The sequence below is a fragment of the Sinohyriopsis cumingii genome, chromosome 6 (genome assembly GCF_028554795.1).
Source record: "Sinohyriopsis cumingii isolate HCF-2022 chromosome 6, ASM2855479v2, whole genome shotgun sequence".
In the NCBI taxonomy this organism is placed as follows: domain Eukaryota; kingdom Metazoa; phylum Mollusca; class Bivalvia; order Unionida; family Unionidae; genus Sinohyriopsis; species Sinohyriopsis cumingii.
Window position 1 is genome coordinate 92,918,378 of NC_142966.1, and position 23,329 is coordinate 92,941,706.

The 23,329-nt window shown below is 33.1% G+C and overlaps 1 protein-coding gene across 4 annotated transcripts in view; it reads left to right on the forward strand.

Annotated features, from left to right (window-relative positions):
• The window catches only part of LOC149797456 (protein mono-ADP-ribosyltransferase PARP15-like), a 99,565-nt gene that overhangs the window by 39,176 nt on the left and 37,060 nt on the right, over window positions 1-23,329 (forward strand). For all 4 annotated transcript variants that reach the window (XM_089962267.1, XM_089962265.1, XM_089962266.1 and 1 more), the window contains 6 exons: window positions 1,308-1,391; window positions 5,122-5,232; window positions 12,631-12,711; window positions 13,676-13,792; window positions 15,387-15,481; window positions 18,443-18,500. In XM_089962267.1, the coding sequence (XP_089818393.1) occupies window positions 1,308-1,391; window positions 5,122-5,232; window positions 12,631-12,711; window positions 13,676-13,792; window positions 15,387-15,481; window positions 18,443-18,500 (546 nt within the window). The remainder of the gene's footprint in view (window positions 1-1,307; window positions 1,392-5,121; window positions 5,233-12,630; window positions 12,712-13,675; window positions 13,793-15,386; window positions 15,482-18,442; window positions 18,501-23,329) is intronic.

Genomic DNA, 23,329 nt, shown 5'->3' on the forward strand with positions numbered 1-23,329 from the left:
TATATAACAAAATTAACAATTACCTTTACAAGAACACCAAGAATGCATAAATCTAACTCTTGTATTACCAGCAAGAGGAGAAAGGAAAATATTTTATAAAAATAGACTGGGACTACGTTCGTGGGTACTGAACCGAAACTAATAATTTTGCTCTGATTACTATCAGGCCAAATTATTTATGACAATTTAGTCAAACGTTCGTACTTACATACCACACACGTTTCCACTTTGTGCATGAAGTTTTCTTGAATTTCACAGCTAAAAAAGAGTGTGATAATTGTCATAAATAGTGCAGTGCTGTTGTTCCACAGGGTTCAAGGTTTTGGCGCTCTTTAGAAACGAAAACTAAATTTACTAACTCTTATTTAATTATATGAACTTTCCAATGGAGTAAACATTAATACATTCACATTTAGAAAATTAAGTTTTAATGGAAAAAAAAATTGTCATACAAGTCTGAATTCAAAATGACAAATTGACGAATGAATGGTATTTTAAACAAACGGTAGTTTTGTACTGTTGAACTGATAAAGTATTTTGCAGGATTAGTGAAGCACGATAACATACAATGATTGTTGCAGCAAATTACAATATACCTGTTCAAATGCTTATAGGGTGTACACACTAAAAAAACACAATGATAGGTGCTATATAAGGTTTCTAGAAGTATATTTAGCAACTGACGGGCTAAAACAAACTAATTAGGTACACTTTGTATCATAAAGTGTAAAGGATGACGGTGAGGTTTGATCATTGGTGCAAAAATGAGTACATACCAGTATACAGAAAGTCAAGTCACAATAAACAAGCACATGATAAACTAATGTGTACACTCACCAACTAACACGTTATATATATATATATATATATATATATATATATATATATATATATATATATATATATATATATATATATATATAGTTATATATATATATATATATATATATATATATATATATATATATATATATATATATATATATATATATATATATATATATATATATATATATACATATATATATAAATATATATATATATATATATATATATATATATATATATATATATATATATATATATATATATATATTTATTTATTTATATATATATAGTTATAGTTATATATAGTTATATATATAGTTGTTTTTACATACCAAGGACTTGAATATAGCGAACATAAGGTATTTTTAATATGATGTAACGTACACATTACCTGCATTTCTTTGCAGCCTAGCATTCACCAATCTATTCAAAGCTGAGTGATTGCATATATATTACGGTCTGGTCTTTTGTATTTTAAGGATGAAGATAGGTGTTTCGCCATGAATATAGTAGGAAAAGAAGGCTGGATTCCCAAGATGCATGTGCAACTGAACGAAGATTGGGTAAACAGTCAGAAATATAAATGACATAGTTTTTGGCTTTCTCTCTTTGGTAGAGACACTGCTACGATTATTTTAATGCACTTATAAGGTAAAACAACTATTAATCTTTGGTATCTGAATCGCAGAAAGTTCACACTTTATCGCTGGTTAAAAAGAGAAAGATTAGAGGATGAATATATAAACATTATCATACACACACACGCACGCACACACACACACACACACACATATGCGCGCCCACAAACACACAAACATATGTTATCGCTTTCAACTTGCTTTAATAAGAAAGTATATGGAAAGACAAAATAAAAGTTCATATTTGCTAAATAATTGGTTAAATCTTAGTAAAACATTTAAAGACACACATATGCAGTCGATGTGGTACAATACAAAGTCATGTGTATATGTAAACTCTTATTTTATTTTATTTTCGACCTTAGCATGATGTCATCTCTTTATGGACAACATTACTTTAGGACGATTAGCGAGTATCAAGAAATTATCTCTCTGACTACTCTGCTACGAATGTGGCATTAATGTAACTCAAGAAAAGAAAACGTGTTTTGCAGTATATATATATATATATATATATATATATATATATATATATATATATATATATATATATATATATATATATATATATATACAACATTAAAACATATTTTAATTGGATAACTTTAAAGAAGACAAATAAGAAATGTAAGTTGAGATTAGGAATATTATATAAGGTCAAAAAGAGAACCAGATTGTATCAATTCATGCAGAACTGACGATAGAGAACTGTTGCATTTTCTTTCTACATAAAGTTTAAATTTAAAAATAATACTAAAGACAATTATTTGACATTGTAAGTTAGAAATGAAAAGAAATAAGTTGCAAGTAATAATTAATTTAAATGTATACGACTTGAGGAAAACTTAATATGTAATTATATATAACATGTGTAAATCAATTTAGTGTTGAAGAATCCCAGTGATTTCCATTATTATATATACAGTAATACTCATAACGCAGGAAATCAAATTATGTCGACAATTGAAACATTGCCTCCCAAAGGTATGGGGAGAATGTTAGATAGAGATAAAAAAGCAACATACTCGCATGTATAAAATTAAAAAACAATAGGCTTTACAGGATTTATTTAAATGTCTAACTTCTTGGCATGAGTTTTGAAGCAATCATGCTACCTGGTTATAGAACCGATCACTCGGGCATTATTATAAACTGCAAGAGAAAAAGGATACTCGAAATGTATTAAATAATTTTAAGAGACAAAGCATCTATAAAATGTTTCCCAAATACATTTTAAGAAGTTAAAACTACGTATGGAATTTATATAATTAGTATTTATTTTGAAAATATAGTTATTCATGATATATATATTTTTAGCCAATATTTTTCATGAATAGGGGAAATATAATCAAATATTCTTCGACAAGAAAGAGAAAAGAAACTACTAAAAGATAATGAATTGGGGAATATAGCTTCCAAATATTTGAAACTAAAACGTGCAAATTACATTATTATATGATATTTTAAATTATTCAAGTGATCAGCAAGAAGAAAGAGGATATCGATTATTCGAGAACAAAACTGAGGGTGATTCAATTGTCAATGGAAAGATAATGTTAAAATCTTGAAGTAGAATGATGCAAATAATGTTGGTGGTAAGAATATTTTGAAACTAAAATATTTAGCAACAACAAAATATTACACCGAGAATATGTATGTATGTATGTATGTATGTATGTATGTATATATATATATATATATATATATATATATATATATATATATATATATATATATTTGGACCAAATAAAGTGATTAGGGACTATATAAATAGAAAAACATCATGTAGGAGAAATTGCTGAAGTATATTGTTAATTACATTTTGAATGGATTTTTTATACGATTTATTCCCTTTTGTAAGAGTTTGCGGGCAAGTAGACCTGATCTCAGGTGACCTTAAGACTCAGTGTGAGCGTATTGTATGAAGCGTATCTACTGTCCAACAAGAATTTAGTCAAACTTGGAACGTGCCTTTAAATTGCATGATAAAATCAGACATGTTCAATAATGATCGAGATCCAATCATGTTAAATAGATAATCCTGATTCTTGATAATGAGCAATATCCACATATGTCAATGAGGCGACATTGCGTTTGAATGGCTGATATATTTACCACTCTCAAGGCTGCGTATCTGAATTAACTTTAACTGAGCATGGAATGTATGCTTCTATCATCAACGTCTCCGATCAGTTCTAAAATAAACAAACCCTAAGCGTTATAATAGTGTGCTTTTGTTACTGAGCTGGTGAGCTTGCTATCACGTAGGGCATAGTATTTCTGATTTAGTTTTGATCCCTCGTAGATTGTATATTTATGTCATAAGACTTTGGACAGTGCTATTGTATCATTATTTATTGTCATGGGTATTTATTTTCGTGGTTTAGAAAGTAAAGACATTGTATGGGTATATCTATTTCTGGTTTGTCCTGTCAAAGTTGATATATTTGTAGTTTTTTTCATTTCATAGACTACCCTTGCCAGAGATAACAAGAAAGAATAAAAAAGGACAAAAATATGTGGACAAACAAACGACGGTCGGTCGCTTTAAAGATTAAACACCTGTTGTACTACCACATGTATAAGCACAAATCAAATATATGTCAAGATAAATCGGTCATATTCAATATCAAAGTGAACCGACACAGGCAACAACACACTACGCTACTATGCGGTTGTTAAATTACACGTGTGTGATCCCTACATTTAAAAACTCTCCTTTGAATGATAGTTTCAATTACTTTTTGACGACAATGGCGTTAACATAGTGGCTTAAGATTAGTAAAATTCAATTTAGATCCTATCGGTCAGGATAATGTCATCAAACTACCTCTAAACCAAACACGTAAGCAGCTTTACCCGGCTCAATGCAATTAGCAAGCAGTATCAGCATTTGATGTGATCAGTCCCAATGAAATACAATGAAATTGCTACTTCATTCGAGACTGCCGCATAAACGAAGCAACTTCAACCATTAGAATGTTCTTTAAATATCAATGAGGCCTGTTGATTCTGAATAGGTAATCAGGGCTGAATAGGTAATTAGGGATAAGATGGGATAAAACTATCCGTCACCTTTAGAAACTGATCGTGTTTAAATTCACAACTTCATAACTATTTAAACCACAAACAATTGGGTGTAGTAGAACACGATTTAGGGTTTTCTTGTCCGATCGCTGTAATGTGACAAAGGATATATCTTCGAAGATCACACTTTTTTCTGTTTGGCAAGACAAGGATAGAGTACATGAAATACCACAAATGAAATATTTTCTTGACGAGGTATATTTTGTTTTATTGTTCCATAAATCTGCTTTGCCATCTGATATGTATTTTGCATGGGGTACAAAGACGTTTTATATAAGAATTATGGGAACTAATTCATTACTAAAATGTTGACAGCACATTTTCCTGTAAGCAAACAAGTAGATGCATTGTGTTATGTATACCATTTAGACTATTGTACATAATATGTGTTTCTTTGTATAAGAACTCGTGACCGTTCACAACATTATTTGTGATTATCCAAATGGTTAGAACATTTCATATCCCTTGAGACTTTTATATACACATATGTAAATTAACTACAACGTTTAGCATGATCGGTATTAGGTTTGTTGTAAAACAAAATTATAAACACTTTTTCTTGTTACAGAATGACTGGAAACCAGGGGTTATGGTGGAATGTCTTTGGGAATATAAAACTGCCAAGGAAGATGAGCTTTCCTTTTCAAAATGGGAAATACTGACCATCGTGGAGCCAAAGGTGAGTTTGGTCCTAGTTTTTGTGTTTGTTTTTCAATTATCTACAGAACCAAATGAAAAGCAACTTCGGATAGCCTTGGATCCCAACGGCACATTGGTATTCATAAGCCAACGCAGGCAAAAGGTTTCATGGTTTACGAGACATCCTTTAAGACATGGAAAAGACATTGACTACAGTATGGGCAAATCTATAATGTTTCCATAAATCTGGAACGCCATTGAGGAATATCAGATTTATCGTTTTTATATATTCTCAGGAATTATTCGCAAACTATTTTAGTCTGGTCTGAACCTTTATGAATAATGCAAAAGCTTGCTTGAGATTAATATAATGTGGCAGATATATTACAAAGTATTAATTTAGGGTACATGAATGTCCTACTATGGAGTCAATATGTTCAGAACAAACACATTACTAAAATGGCAGAACATGTAGTTCCATACGTTATAGGTTTGCATTTTAGGTTTCGCTGATTCTATCTACTATATCAAATAAACAACACAATGTTTTGATATATTTTAATATACTATACAATTTCATCTTTGAAAAACATTGTCGTATGATAATATCAAAGTAGGTTTCAAGCAAGGTCCGTGATGCAAACGTGGAAGCATTTCATTTTAAAGCCGGAAATCTGTGGTTGGCCCCTTTCTTAGAATGTGTGTGTGTGTGTGTGTGTCTGTTTGTGTGTATGATTTGGATGTTTAACGTACCTTTTAAAATGTTTCAGTCATATCGCTGCGATATCTGCGGCGTGGCAGTTTATAGTGATGTCTAGCACGCTGCACGCATATAACACGATGTTCCACCCAGTCACATTATCCCGACACTAGGCCGACCAATCCTAACAATCCCCTCTTAATGCTGAGCGTCTAGCATGGTAGCAGCTAGTTCATGTTTTATAAGTTCTTTGTATGACTCAGCCGGGGTTCGATCCTACGACCTCCTGCATCTAAGGCAGACGCTCCAATCACTAGGTCAACGCAGTTAAGACGAATTCATACATATACTCGTCTTTATGGATTGTAAATGGAAAGCTTATATGAATGAAAAAAATAAAGGCAGTACAAATTTATTTTATGCGATAGAGAATGTATTACATTCAATAAGCAATCATGCAGATAGGGCATACAAATATAATTTAAAAAGATACAACCACTGGTTTTACACATTTCCCGTAGAGGTACAGAAAATGAACTAAAGAGCGAAATGAATTTATTATATCCGAAATGTGCATAAAATAGTAGAAAGCAGATATGTGTCATATAAAGAAACGGCACCAAATATGTTAGAATAAGGGAGCTAGAAAGACAAAGACATGTCGACATGTTAAATATATTTCATCCCATTGCCAACTTTGTTTTCACATGTTACTCCAGGCAAATAGGTCACAAAAAAGTAGGCGTATGAAAGAAGAGGCTAATGATCTGGGCATGTATAGAACAAAAATCACTCTGTTCGTTGATAATTTTATCCAAAGGTCGGACTGCCTCCATCCAAAGTTATGTAGATGACGGGTCACAAACATTTTGTATCCATCACTATATATGATTTCAAATTAATCTTCATCTAATAAATACCATATTCATTGATTCGTAACTATAACAAATGTAACTTGCTTCCTACGGTATTAGTTCTAATACCGGTGAAGGAGGACAATTAAAGTTTAAGTAGAACCGAGCCCACAGTCAGCAATGAGGAATGTCTAGGTGTATAAATAACACAAGGTGAAAGGTATAACAATTACCTAAAATATATCAAATGTATCTATCGATTTCATCGACAAATTTCTCAATCGTAATTTCGTTCGAACAAATGCAATCAATGACCTATTCACAGTTGCCAATTACTATCTCATATGAAATTAAAGGTCTTAAGTGAGAGTGTTTCCATTCAATGTTGTCTATGTTAATCATCTGTACGCCTCTTGTTACTCTTTGATACTTCGGATGCCTTGGCTACTGCTTCTCCTGGCACTTTCGAATCCGTCCTTCAGACAGTTCCAGTAATCTCTATAAAGTGTTCCTTTCGGCACTGCGCCTCCATACAAACTGCTGACTTAAAAAATAACGCCTACCACGTGCTCTCCACGTGTCTTACCTCTCTCCGCTCCTCGGATGTCAACGCTAAAAACCTACCCGTGTAGAGACATGTAATTTGATTCATTTTTCTCAGTCAATATGCCACGTGCGCGAGACAAAAATGAACAGTAGCAAAGTCAAATAATGTGCTGAAAAACACTATAATTTTATTTCATAGATGAGAAATTGAATTTTGGGCAAATTTAAAATAAATTCGGTGAAATTGGGAACAAGTTTCCTATGAAAAAATCATATCAATCAAGCAACGATCGAACTTACGTCGTGGGTGCTGTTTTACACGCATTGTTAATCGCTTTAATTTTAGGTTGGGATTTTAACTGACCTGACGTACTTACTAGATGAAATAAGCCCTCCAAATCAGAAAATTAGATACTGCACAGTGAGACTTACCTTGCGGAGATTGTCAAGAACGTTTATTAGTACTTTCCTATACTCTTGGATTAAATGCGTATGCGCAGGAATATCGTCGACGAAAGTTTATGCCTTTCCATATCTTGCAGCAATATGTGCATAAAACAACAGCACGTTGTGAATGCCGTTAAAGTGTAGGCTTAGTCCACAATGATCACGAGCCAATATCCTTTGATTAAATTTGAAACCGAAATTTACTGGAGCCTTACCGATTTCTGAAGAAAAACCCTTATTTTTGTTATCGGTTCTGCAAAATGTTAATTTTATTATATTGACCACAATATATGAAAAACCTTTGTTCTATATTTCTTACTGGCCAGCATCACGGGAATGAATATATGGGTTAAGATTTTGCATACTCCTAGGTCCAGAAGTTTACTTCTACGTTCATTGTCTCCTGTGCTTTAAAGGTATTGGATAGGCCTTAATTTTGATTGTCTCTGACGCGCTGAATCATATTTCATACCTTATTTATCCTGTATGACCTAGCCTGGATATAAACATAAATATATTCCTATTTAAAGTCCCTGCGATTTGTTGTTGCTGACATTTAAATAACTCGGAATGCACTTTGTCCTAGTTACTTGTTTTTACCCCTCCCTGGTCATTCGATGGGAATTTCTGTACCGGGATATTTTACCACAATCTTCTTCTTTGATGATCGCAGTACATATTCTATTCAATGCACCTTTTTAATCGTTTCTCCGACATCTCTAGGTACCATTTGTGACATATTTGAAAATAGTATTAATCTTACTCCCATGTCTATTATGTTGTCCTTTTCGCAGATGACCTTACTGTTATCATATGGACGGTTTCCTTGTACAAATAAATTGATAATACTAGTAGGAAGAAGCATCTACACATTTTGACTAATTCAAAACTCTGTTCTCCCATTCGGTTGTAATATTTTGCATCTTTTCAACTGACTTCGCGAGCTCGATTTATGTCATTAGACACATATTTTTAATCATTCGCGCAAGTGGAGAACGTATTGGTGGGTCAATTTTACTTCCTCTTCCACGATATCACTCGATCATAGATCATTTAGAATCAGCATACAACCACGAAATGTATTACCGAATAACAATTCAAATAGCGAATAACTCATTCTTTACCTCACGATATCCAAACAAATCTAGTTTAAATATTAGTTCTAATCTTGCCATCTCTATGGGTGCGTTCAAAGTAGCAGTTGTTTTAGTGTCTCGTAAAATTTCGCGACAAAGCCGTTACACATGGGGTGAAACAGTATTATGTTAAATAGTTTTATTGAGAGCAACTTACTAATTTCCGCCATAAGTTCTGATGTAAATTGGCCCCACAATATGTGAAAACCTATTAAGATTACCCACAATGCTAAGTATATCAATAAGTGCCTAGAACACACATACGGATTGAATAACTAATGCTGTGGCTTATGAGTATCTGTTTGTGTCTCCAAAACTTTGAAGATATGCCACTTTTTCATGTATATAGCTAAAATATGGATCCCACAAGACCGATGACTGCACTTTTGCACGGTGTATCCGTTATATGCCTCTTGCGTAAAGGCTCTCTCATTACTCTTCCTTTAGACACGATATTCTGGAAAACGTTGCACTGTCAACAGACTCGTTCTACATTCCTATTCATTCCAGGCCAGTCTAGTTCGGCCAATCTTATAACGAATCTATGTCATGCCTAAATCGCCTAGAATATTTGTGAATAAAATCGACCTGAATTTCTGACTAACAATCATTGGATGAATTTTCTACCATGCGACATGGTAAATCTTATGTATATAATCAATTTCGGCGTTCAAATGTTGTACTTCCTCCATCTTTACAGTGTTACTCCGTGTTGGACACGATTTTCTCCACGACGCACTCATGGACGCATCATTCCTTATCTCGCGCACAAAATTCATTGAGATATCGTTCAAGGTTTCCGTAACGTTCAATTTACACAGGACGACGTTCCTATCCGCGCTTGGGACCTAATTGGGAAAACAATATTCTGACATATTGGGGAGTATGGAGTCCTTGAGTTTCTGGCAGTAAAGTTATATATAGGATTGTCTATACACAACGCTTCGATGGTTCCATTCAACAGGTGTCTCGCATTCTATTCTTGAACATGGTCAATCTCCTCATCTAATAATATACAGGGGATACACAACGAAGGATTTGGTCGTCATTAATGAGACACGACGTTACCGCAACACACGTACACCATATGTCGCTTAAAATGTTACTGCTTGACCTTTAGCTGTACCACTATCTGTCGGTAACCTCGCCTTGCGGATAATCCATGACGTTTGATTGAATAAAATACCGACACATCTGCGCACAAGCCGCAGAACCGTATACCTTACTTATGTTATTATTCACAAATTATCGCGCGGCTCTCAGTCACGCTCGTCGCATCTGACCGCCGCTTGTTTCAGTAGCAGCCGCAATTTGGGGGGAACAAATCCATTTCATTTAGGAAAATGGAAAGAGATGTAGCCCCATTCCTTACTTGAGTATCGCTGTTTATCAATACCACTAGCACTCCTTTCCAGACTTCAACTACAACTTTATTAGTGTCAGCATTTTAGTTTTCCGGGTTATCGAGGTCTATGGTCTTAAGACTAATTACTTGATTTATTATATTTCGAAACTATGATTTGCATTCCTTCGCGATTGTCAGCAAAATTGTCTGCTTGTGTAGCCATGTTCATGTTGAATTTGCTCACGCAGAAAAAGGTACAACTCCCTAATACTAGTGGTTATCAACAGGTCTCTGAATAGGATACCTTTCAGACCCTCCAACATTGCTCTCTCCTTGTCACAATCAGTCCATCGTTACAAATAACTATCAATCCAACTAACAAACTGGGCGAATATTTCTCTCCATTTCGCTAACATTTGAACATTATCTTGAACCTTTGCTCTGCTAGGGGTGTCTTTTAGCCCGTCATAGACTAGGGCACCTTGTGCAGGGACATGTGAATACACATCTTTCAGTGTATACTTCAGTAACGCGCTGCTAAGAAAGGATGAAGTATGATTTTCTGCCACTTCTGGACATTTGCATATCATTCGACTCTATTTATCCTTTTCCTGCAGGGGTCATTTGTTTCCTCTTATATTGCTGAGCTATAATCCTGTTCTCCATCATTCTTAGCTTGTAATAGTTCACTTTCCCTTTTTTGATTCCTCTCCTGATTCCTGTCTTCCAATTCTGACCTTTCGTTCTCTGCTCCCGGCTTCACCTGCTTCTCCAGTAAAATCCATTCCCTGTATAATTACTTTTCCAATCCTATTATACCCTCCTCTGCCTGCGCTACTAATTGTGTCTACCTTGCCACAAATTCCTGTCATTCCAGCTTCGCCTACTTACTTTTATCTCTTACTTTTCCTTTTATATGTCTCTCTCTCTCTTTTAATCTCTGATTACTCTTCTGAACGAATTTTCTAACGGACCTTCACTCATAACCAAACGCCATTCTCAAGATCTTTAACTGACGACGTGATTAATACCAATGATACGATTAGCAATCCTAGGCGCATTACCATGTGAAATGTACAATTATGGAAAGAACACGCAAACCAATGCTATTTTCTTTCTCAAAAGTTAGGGCAGTAAACAATAATGAATATTTATATGTGTATATTTGAAAACAGCAGGAACAAGGCAAGAAATCTGAACAAGATTTCAATCATCTTGCTGCCATTTTGCATGTCATGAAGATCACATTCTGCAAGAGATTAGTGATAAACAGCATTGGAGTAATCATCTAAGTAAACTAACGTCACCGCTACGCGTAATCCAAATGCCACTTCTGATTATTGTAGGAGGATGAAATCAGGGAGGACTTGATCAAACAAAAACGATTAACAGAATCACATACTCGAGGTGTGTATTTATAATGCAAGTTATTGATCATATAATCTCTGACACCCTAGCTCACACAATTACTTCCGTCTCTTAAAAACTAAACTATTGCAAGTGAAAACGCTACCCATTTATGCGAATAAAGTTCAACAACGGATATAACAAAATGGTGCAGTTCTTCAATGGATACCAAAAATCTTTCCAGTTTCCGGAGATAATCAAACTGACATCGTTTTCAACAGATATGATCATTGCGTGGATTTTATCAATATATATATGACTGACACATGGATATGATCAGCGTGTATGATCAACAATTGGAATTATGAGCAAACATGGTAAATATATAAAATTATGGACAGGAATGATGGAACATTAGCTTAATTGCCACACATCGGATGACCTTGACTTTTAGGTTCAAACCTTATATATACCTCCCATCAACCTATATAATGACGATATCTAGTGGCAACCGAGCGATGAACACGAGATATTTCCAATCCACAGGCAAGGAGATATTGTTTAGAAACGACCTAATGGAATTAAGGAAAGACCTATAGTAGAAAATACAAAAATTTAATTAGGATTTTTTGTGCTCTCATGCCCACATAATATATCAAAGGTTTCATTTAATATTCTTTGTTAAATTATGCATTTAACATTGGCTTCTTAAAATTATATAAATTATTGTTGCACAAACGGTTCAGCAGTCCAAATGAAAAGTATTACACTAAAATACTACAGATTCATCTCTTAGTTTACTAGCTGGTCCTACCTTTTAGCAGTTATATAGATTTGCTCTCGTTGCGAAAGAGATAATATTTACTACGGAATTCATTTTCATTCCAATGAATTGTAAATTCTTTTCTAAGCTATGTTTTACATAATGAGAACGTGCATGAAGCAAACCTAATGTGTTCTTGAAGTGACGAAGCAAACAAATTACTTGATTTTCTACGCAGATTAATTGTATGCAAGATATTTATTTGCAGGGATGTAATCATTATGCATTTTCTAATACTAGAACAAGTGGTGTCTTGCTAGGAATAACAAAGGAGCAGTAGGTTTGATTCCAATAAATCGTGTGCTGATATTTCAAGATCAGGTAAGTACTCATCGATATCTATTGCATTGCTTTGGTCGTATTCCATGAAAGCACCCTCACAATTGTGAGAATATCAATGCAATTATAAGACAAAAAGCCTATTAACATTTTCGCTTTTGAATCATGAAAGAAGTTCTAGTTAACCACTGACTAAATGAAGATAGAATGTTAAAAGCTCGGGAAAGAATAAATAAATAAGAACGGACTGATTTACGGGAGACATAACTACTGCGGCTGATAATTGATATTTTTATACTTTTATATAGAATCTTACATAGCGTATTTGGAAATATGTGCATTATCCACTAGTTCCAAAGAAGTTAAAGTTCAAATTTCTCTGTCGCTCATAAAATATGTTTTTTTAACACGCATTTTATTTAAACAGTTTGCTGCAAAGGACTGTTTCCAGTCGATATTTATTTTTCTCTTTTTCATTTCGTACGTTCTTCATGTCTTATAGAGAACACGTATACCCAAATTTCGGTATGTTTCATTTTTATTTTGTTTAATAAGTAGCTTATCTTCAGATTCAAACAAAACAAACATCATTCTAATTTAATACGAGTAAACTGTCTTGAAAGAAAGGGCGCTAAATTGTGGCTTCTAAATGTTATCTTTCTTCATATTATTATGCTAATGGTAAAATGAAGGTTTCACTTTTGTCATTTAGATAAGCTCATTCATTTACACATTTTCGATTCATATAGGAAATAGTATAGCAATAAAACATTTGATCGTGTACGCTCTCACCTGCTCGTAAGCGATTTCTGCATTTGACGTGAGTATTTTGCATTCCTATACTATTGGCGAGTTGCACTTGATTTGTTATGAACACTTCAAAAAGAACCAAATAATCGATCTTTTCTGACCCATTAATATGATCAAGGCGTAATAATTAAATCTTGATATAGTTGGTGCATGCATATTTAAAAACGTAACATGACATTTTCTATTTACATGGAAGCGATGGAATCCAGGACAGAAAATTAGGTGCCTTTACACATTTGCTGGACCGAATGAAGATGCAATTGACCTTCACTTTACCAAAGGGGAAATATTGACGATCGTGAAAGCAACAAAGGTAAGCAAAGAAATAACAGGCTTAGGACCAGCTTGCAATATATGTGATGCTTTTGGAGACATTGCTAAGTATCAGGTGTATAATTTTACCTTTTTGAAATTTATGTTTCTACCGTTCGTGTACTCAGATACTAAGTACTAAGTAACCATTTAAAAGTTCACTTACCTTTGCATCTATAATGTATTCCTGTTTGCAATTAAACTGTGCGTCTTGTCTGAAAGTGCTACGGAAATTGTAAGAAGGTGTATTATTTATTTAAATACAAGAAATAGTGTTTTATCTTTTTTGTTGTAATTTATGTTAAAAATGTGAAAGAAGTTGTTATTTTTTTATATTTTCTTTGGAAGAAAGAGGGATAATCGACTCATTTTTGTCATCTTTAGAATTTCCTAATTTTCCTTGCAAATGATGTGTCCCAATTTGAAAAATGTAACTATATTTCAATATGTACAGTTTAATCTTACTAATAGTATAGGCCCATTGGTATGCTGCAAATTTCGGTTCTTGACACAACTCTTCCATCATCTTTAGTTACTCAAGTTTATGAGCTTGTACATAGGGTGAGATCAATATTGTTATTGTCTGGGTAAAAAGGGCAAAGTCAATATCACTTTGACAGGAGGATTAATGGTTCACGCAGAAATACAATTGGGTCTGCATCCTTTAAATTGACCCATCTGTTTGAATGGCTGTAATAAACTGTCAATTTACGAGTCAAAACTTAAAAAGTCGTGATCACTCAGATTAAACAACATTTGTTCTTCATTTAATACATAGATTAGACTTAATGATGGTTTTCACTTGTGATTAAGATATCAATAAACTTTAAGGTTAATAGGTTAAAGATAAATATCACTGAAACTGAGAAAAGAACAATAATTTATACGCAAAACCTTCAATTCTACTCTAGTGACTTTACCAAACGCTCAGGAGGCTGCACGTAACGTATGGAAGGGTCGTATTGATTTTGGAGTCAGAGATCCTGATTATTGTAGCTCAAGTAAAAATTGGATGTGCAGATACCGTTTGTTTTGAAGTACGTTCCTTGAGCACACTTTGTGAATTACTTACACTTAGAGTTATACAGAAACTACAAGATTAGGCCAGCAAAAGAGATTACGATCACGATGTGTATAAATAAGAATGGTTTCAGCACGTAATTGTAGTTCAAGACTGCATAACTTATAAGATGGTCCATGTCACTGACTCGTGTTAGTTAATATTCTCTAGAGTCAACCATTCCATATTAGTACCTATATATAATACTATTTTATATATGGAGGGTTATAACATGCAATCCACGATACTCTTGTTTTGGGGCCATTCATTTGTACCCTAACACAGTCTCTGATGTTATTATTTTATTTTCATTGAAATCCCATTTGTTTTTTACGGTATTGACTCCTCAATTATCTAGGTCAGCTTATAAATCTGAGAAGAAAGTACATATACACTTTTTTCGCTAGATTATATTTTTCGCTAGATTATTTCTTGCAAGATGTATATTGAGCAAACCGTTGCGCAAAATAATTATCAGTAGTAACAATTTTTGAATAATTAAATGTGTATCAACGTTATTTTTAACAATATGTAGTCCATCAATCGGTACATTGCAAAAAATGAAGCTGGGATAACGGGTATCATTCCAACCAGATATGTACAGATCAATGAAGATTTGGACACCCTTCCGTAAGTAGTATTGCATACACATATATTGCAAACCCTGATAAAAATATGCCCCCCAATTGTCATTTCATTGGTTTTATATTGTATGTCGGTTGCATATGAGATGATGCTTCCAATGCGTTTGAAATACGTATCAAATTAATTTCTAAACTCGTTTCTGTAACGTTCGCATTTTAAGTTAAAATATCTTTGTTTATCGTTCATTATCTCAGCATTTACCGTTCATTAATTTTTAATGTTTGTTTTCATGCTAGAATCGCGTCGTGTATTGTTCACCGTTCACGTATACATTTAACGTTTGTGTTTTTCCAAAAATCACATCGTGTATCGTTCACTGTTCACGTGTACCTTTAACATTTGTTTTTTTCCTAGAATCACATCTTGAATCGTTCACCGTTCACGTATACCTGTAACGTTTGTGTTTTTTCTAGAATCGCATCGAATTTCGTTCACCGTTCATATATACCTTTAACGTTTGCGTTTTTTCCTAGATCTGCATCGTGATCTTTTGCCATTCATTGAATGTTTTCGTTCATGGTAGCTTGATTGTTCATAGTCTATTACTACATCCTTCAACATTCCTACATTTATTTAGAGTTTATGTATAAGTTGTCTATGAATGTACATAATATGAAATTACAAGAAAATAGAAAAGTTTGTTCTCCAATGATTATTAATACTGGCAGATACGTGTTTACATTTCCATTTTTCTGAACTGACATTAACTTTACCCTATAAAATAAATTAAGCGAAGTATACACTTTATGTGCTTTATATTTGTACATTTAGTCGCTGTGAATATATTCCAAATGTATGTATCTACATGTTCATAGGAACCGTCGCAACCATAATTATACCACTCTGTATTATATTAATCATGTTCCTTGTTTTCATCTTTATGGAAAACTGTGAGAGGAGTGTCAATGTTTAGAGAAGGATGTGCCATGATTCCTTTAGATTACAGCCCGATTTCATCATCGAGTTTTGATGGGAAAGTTATGCAAAGACTTATATTTAAGCAATTAAATATCTCTGCAACCACCTACACTCATATGATCTTTTATTAAAGACAAACATCAAGCTGAATTTCGTTCTAACAAGTTTACAATATTTCAGGTTACACACACACACACACACACACACACACACACACACACACATATATATATATATATATATATATATATATATATATATATATATATATATATATATATATATATATATACCATAGTACATTCTGTTTGTAATGCTCTTGGCATTGGTAACAAGGACAATATATGTGTGTTCATTTACCATGCATCTAAAGAATTTGATTGGGTTTGGAGTTAAGCTTTAATATATAAATTAAATTGCAATGGAATTGAAAGCTCTTTTATTGATTAATTATCAAGATAGATGCGAAACAGTTTTTGTAGATACTTCCTAATCACCTAGCCAGTACGGTGCGGATGTAGTAACACAAGGTTCTGTTTTAGATCCGTTATTAGTTATTAATGATATAGGCGACGACCTTTAAAGTGTAATAAGAATCTTCGCTGATTATAGCTATCTTGCGTAATTTCAAATGATGCTGACTAAAACAAATCTGAATATGTTAAGAGGACAGATTAACGAGCGATTGACAATTGGTCAAGGCAGTAGGCAACTGGACCAAACATGCTGATAAGATATTTATGTTGACCTCAAAAATGATAACTGTCCTGAAAACACTGAAAGATAAATTTAGCAGGAAGACCTTAGAAAGAATATAGTTTACATACATGCACCACTTATTAAAACGTACTGATGTTGCTAGGAATGGTTGTTGGGTTGAAGACTATATTATATTAGAAAACTAGAATTAGAAGCAGGACGAAATGTGACTGGTCTTGCTAGAGATGTTTCCTGATGAGTAATGATAAAACTGGTTGGACTACCTTGCCAGATACAAAAAATTATAAGTTAGAAATATGACTAATTTTAATCGAATTAATGCCGGAATTGAAACAAAATTAAAGTCATTCCTAGACTATTTTATTTATGTTTGAAACTCAGTCCCAAATTCAGTACAAGGTGTAACTTACTAAATTGTAAGCTAAGACAACTAAAGTGCCTGCCCATATTTTGGTAACAGTGCTATTTAATATCGTTGTCAGAAATTTAGGATTAAAGTATGACAAATCGTATTAAGCAGTCACGCACAAAGATCATTATATTGCCTCTCTATCTCTTTCTCTCGTTTATGTTTTAACATTGTATTGTTGCATATTCTTAAAAACTGATACAACAAATTGCAAATGTTTAATACTTAAATCAACACAGAGCCAATTTATTAATACGGATTTTAGTTAAAGCCATATAAATCGATGAATGATCCAAAATCACATATTGTTCTCAAAATCACAAACATATTGCTAAACCTGCCATTTCGTTTACAACCCCGCACTCAGTACTTTCAGTTTCACTACATTGTTTCCTTGTAACTAAATATCAAGATATTATATTGCTCAGTTACAAAGAAACAACCTGAACAATTGATTCCTCAACTATTTGTATTTGTCCTTCTATCTCACTTATTTCAACCAGAGTATTTTCTCTTCGTCTCTCAATCTCCCTGATAAAACAATTCTTTATTTTAATAATTTCGTTTGCTTACTCTCAATTTCGGTCACTTACACGAATCCAATTACTAATGAAATGACTTAATTAAAGTGCTAAGCAAGTAAAATAATGGCTTTTGTTACATAAAGTCGCTATTTTCACATAATAAAGTATGCATACACGCACAGACACAGACAGAAAGCACAGACACAGACAGACAGACAGACACATATATGTATATATATATATATATATATATATATATATATATATATATATATATATATATATATATTTTACTTTGCATAATTTTTCCAATAGTTATCAAGCCTCTTGTTTACAGAAATAATATGCTAAGTAATGGTTATTCTGTTTTTGTAGGCGGTTTCTCGAAAAAACGGAATGCGCGGCTTCTGAGAGAATGCTGTTATACAGACAGGTTGGTTTCTTTCTTGTTCGAGAGAGTATTAATTTCCTTTGGGACCGCTCTCTTTCTGTTTGCTATGCAAATCAGATAGAACACTACCATATCAGTATAACATCTGCTGGATTTATTATCAATGACGAATCGTATTTGAAAATATTAATAAGCCCTTGTCTATGTATTTAGTTTGATTACACTCATTTATATAAATCAAATTTTACATGTGTGGAAGTGTTTTCTAAAACTAATATTTATTATTGTTTGATAATGAGATTTAACTGAACACATATTTATATTAAAATTAAAACTGGAAATGTTGATCTGCAAATAATTTTAAGCTGTTAATTTGTTTGTAAAGATACATTCGCTGCAAATATGTCAGACCATAATAAAATCACGCTTGCAGTTATTCAGTCGCAAAGAGGTATGAACTTAAGATAACTTCAGAAGAAATAAAATTTATAATTTAGACGACAATAGATTTACAATTCTTTAAAATATCTCTAATGGTTGTAAAAGATATTTGTTTGTTCCACCACTTTTCCCAAGGTCACCATTCCGTGCACGATGAATAAACATTTTCGTTATTGAAGCACATAGGGATGGGTAGAATTGATACATTTTCGCTGACACAGAAATTAATTTATGTTGTAATGGGAACAAGACACTGAACACGGAAATATAAAATACAAACGAATGGAAAAGGGAATCTTTGGAATATTCTAAATTGAAGAGTGATATGAAATCTAAGGGTGAAGTTATTAAAATCACTTTGACGTATAAGTGTTGACCTATTCGTATGACTTCCACCTTTTAATTACATAATAGATTGGATAGCTGAAATAGCATTGGCGATTGTAACAATTGTAAACCGTCTCTAAGTAACTAGTTCAAATACCTATGATATCAGTCATTATTATTCATAACAACAATATGGTTTGCCTGTTCCACGTGTCGAATACACTACAAAAGGTTTTTCTTAATTTATATAAATGGGAATTTATGAATTTTTAAGATACTAATGAAAGGTTGTGAGGTAAGATATATAGGTTGAAATATTATATATGTCTTCATCGTTGTGTGTGGACTACGACGGCAATACGTATCAAGAAATGTATACATTAGTTACAGTATGAAGGAACGAGTTGTAGACTGTATTAACAATCCTCAGTGAATCAAACATGGAAATAGCATGTGAAGTTGCTCAGAGAAATAAAACGGTTACCTTTTTAACGTAGTATGCTATTAAAGCAAATGAAGTCATAATTATGCAACATTCCTTCTCTTTTTCCTGTAAGCTTCCTGTTCACATGGATACTCTTCATTAATGAATTTACTGAGACTGACTCGGCTAAGTTTAAAATATTTCTGAAATTAATAGGCTAAACAGTGTCAAGAAATAGTTTGACTCTAAAGTGTATAAAGTCGGTTTGTAGTATACGTTATATGTATCTATAATCATTCTAGTTTTAATTGTTATTTTCTGAGACCAAGATGGATGAAGCAATGCCGTAACTTTAGATGGAATAATTAATTTTATGTAACTGATATTTGACATTTCGTATTTGTGAAGTACATGTAATATGATACAGAATATAAGTCTCTCGATTGTTAAAGTTGCCATCTCGATGCAGGTGAAAATAAATTTGATCCATTTACTGTCTTCACGATATAAACGACAACATTATAAGGCATGCTGTTTTGCATGCATTTTTGCTATAATTAGCAATGATGTTAAAACAGATTAATCGAGGTTTGGTTGTTCTTACAAAAAATCACAATATTCATAAACGTGGTATATATATTTTTGGCGGTTTATGAATATATGTGTCCGTGATATGTAGAATTCACGAATCATACAATGTGTTGTAAAAAATATTTTATACAACTCAGATATGCAAATATGTAGGCTTAGTCACAAGAATGTGTTAAGCATATAATACATTAGTTTAAATTTTTCGTTTCGTACGATCCAAATTGCGTTAGACAATTTTTGATCAAAGTATTCATAACCCAGACAAAACTGTGTGCTTGATTTTCTTTACAAGAAAGATCCATATTGCTTTAGACATATTAGGATCGCAATTATAAGCAAATTACTTGTGACCTAAATTTAATTCGACTAGCATCCATTACAGTTTATGGGGATATATGTGACCCATCCACAAGAGTTGTTTCAATAATGACTAATCAAACTATCATTATACATATTCAAATAAGCCCGACAACAACACCCCAAAAAATGCTTTCAGTGTTGCTTAAGTTCACATTCATAACTTGGTATCATCAGAAGTCTTTCTAAAACTCAGTTGATTTTACAGTGTATCGCATTGGTGACAATTTGTACCATTGTCAGCATATTATAAACATATTTATTGCATGTCCATGTCCGGTGTTTCAATTAACATAAAGATACTCGATATACCACGTTATGTCAACAAGGTACGTAAACCATCACAGACACAAGAAAACAGAATCAAGCTTGTGATCCCTTGTCTTCTGATAGTACAAGGCAAGAAAGTAATCAAACAGTTCCTTGTTCGTGCGCAATTTCATTTTATTTCATTTATTCAATCACTGTATAAACTTAATAAGTACACCTTTAATGACTATGTCTGCAACATTAATTACAATTTGTAAACGTGTACACTGAATGCAATAATCGATCTGTATATTCTAACCAACTCGAGAAAACACCCCCTCCACCCATTCAACACATCTGGCTAAAAAATGACAGTTATTTATGTTTAAGCCACTGATAATGTGATTACTATTCAATGTGAGATTATTTAACTTGTACGCCTTTTATCTCTTAACATGATATGATTCAGTTTTTTTGACATGTCTTTGTTGACTATACCTGACAACTTATGTACAGCATACATATAAATACCTAAATGCTCCTACATATACATGATACAAACATAAACATACACAGTACCTATACATGTGCATATTCTTACACAAAATACAAAAGGGACGATCTTAAACAATGAATTTAATTTATTGTCTATCCCAGAAACAACAGTTTGGGTTCTTGCTATAACAACATGGTTTGTCCGTATCGTAAAGCAGATTCTGACATACCACTGATTTAAAAATAGCAGTTCAGCTGAATGCTATATTTAAATGACATATACATGAACTAATACACGGGAAATGTTTCCTTGATTATGTAAATATGTAATCAGATAAATATATTTGCTTGGAAATACGGTCAATTAAATAATGGGTCTGGTGAAAATTGTACCCTACGTCAATGTTTGGATAGTATATAGAACTAAGTGTAAAATAATTCTGGAAACATTGCAAAAACATTTCGATAATTATTTTAGCATTTTATATGCTTCTGATAGATACATTTTATCGTTGCATAGATCTTTTAAAGGAAAACATTGTTCATCTTAACTTGCAGAAAACAAGAACTATCAGTAAGGCATATATCTGATTTCAGTGCACAGAATATCCGCCAAACATGGTTGCGAGTTGCCGTAATGTACTTTAGATTTCCTGCACATAGCCTCAGTAGGTGCATTGTAATTTTTGTCTTCTAATTTATGGACATACTTTTCATTGGTGTGCCCTATATATTCCTTATTATTAATATTTTGTCCCAGAAAAATGGACACAAGTCGCTTATGGTTCTCACTAATTTGACAAAAGCCTGTGTAACACATTCCTCCGAGTCTTGTAATTTACTGTCAGTTCGGTCTCTAATTTCAAATGACACTAATTAGAAACGATTTGGTACTCTCGTCTACATTATCATATAAACAAACAGAGAAAAGTTATCCAGAAGCAACTTTGTAATCTCTAAATAGGTCATTTCAGATGCTACACAAGGAAATATGTCCTGCCACTCACAATGAAATCTAGCAGTTAGGATTTATATATGGGGGGGGGGGGGTCTTGTCAGATAGGTATATTTGGATAGAAGAACAAGTCAACTAGTAGCCTAGTGAATTGATAGTTTGTTTCATTTTGGATTGAACGGCTAGGCTTTGGAGGTTATAGAGCAAGGTGAAGTCAGCTCAGTTTTTTTTAGATTCTAAGGATGGTCCAAGCAGCTGTGTTTTGAACATTTTAGAATTTTCTGTAGTAGATACGGAGACGAACCAGATAGAAGTGAATTACAATAGTACTGACTTGAAAGCACTAAAAACACAACAGTCTTTTAGTGACATCAACTGAAATAATATAGCTAATGGGTCAATCAGCTCAAGCTTTACGCTTGTTATCGCAGTTGTAGGTTGACACTGTCATGATGCCTTTGTAAACACTCAGGTAGGAAGATATACGATTGATTATGACCCCTTAAACTACCATACAAGCGTGATTAAGAGTCAGCGTGCTAAACATAGATTAGAACGTGTCAGTCGATAGAAGGATGAGCTTGTTTATTTTCCTACACTCCAGAAAGGGACAACGTTTATTCTACGCATACAAGAACAGCTGACATCTTCATATTGCGCTTATATGACGCATAGCGTAATTGGTTCGCGTTATAGCCAATTCTCAATAACTTGTTATTAAACAAAGCAACAGCAAAATTGGGAATAACAAGCTTAGTAAAACAACAAATACATTTATTTATCTAAGTTACAAAAGTGAAAATAAAAGAACAACTTTAAGTATTGTGAATTGAAACCCAAATAATTACAAATTGTCCACCACAAGTCCAAAAGCAAAGAATTTGTCGAATAAATTTCAAATAATCTTCAATGACCCGATGTACTAAAACTAGGTTGATGTACCAACTAACTTAATATACTATAATGATAACGTCTATAAAGTCTTTAAGTTAATTCAGAATAACCCCAAAGTAGAAGTTTTGTCGTGAATGT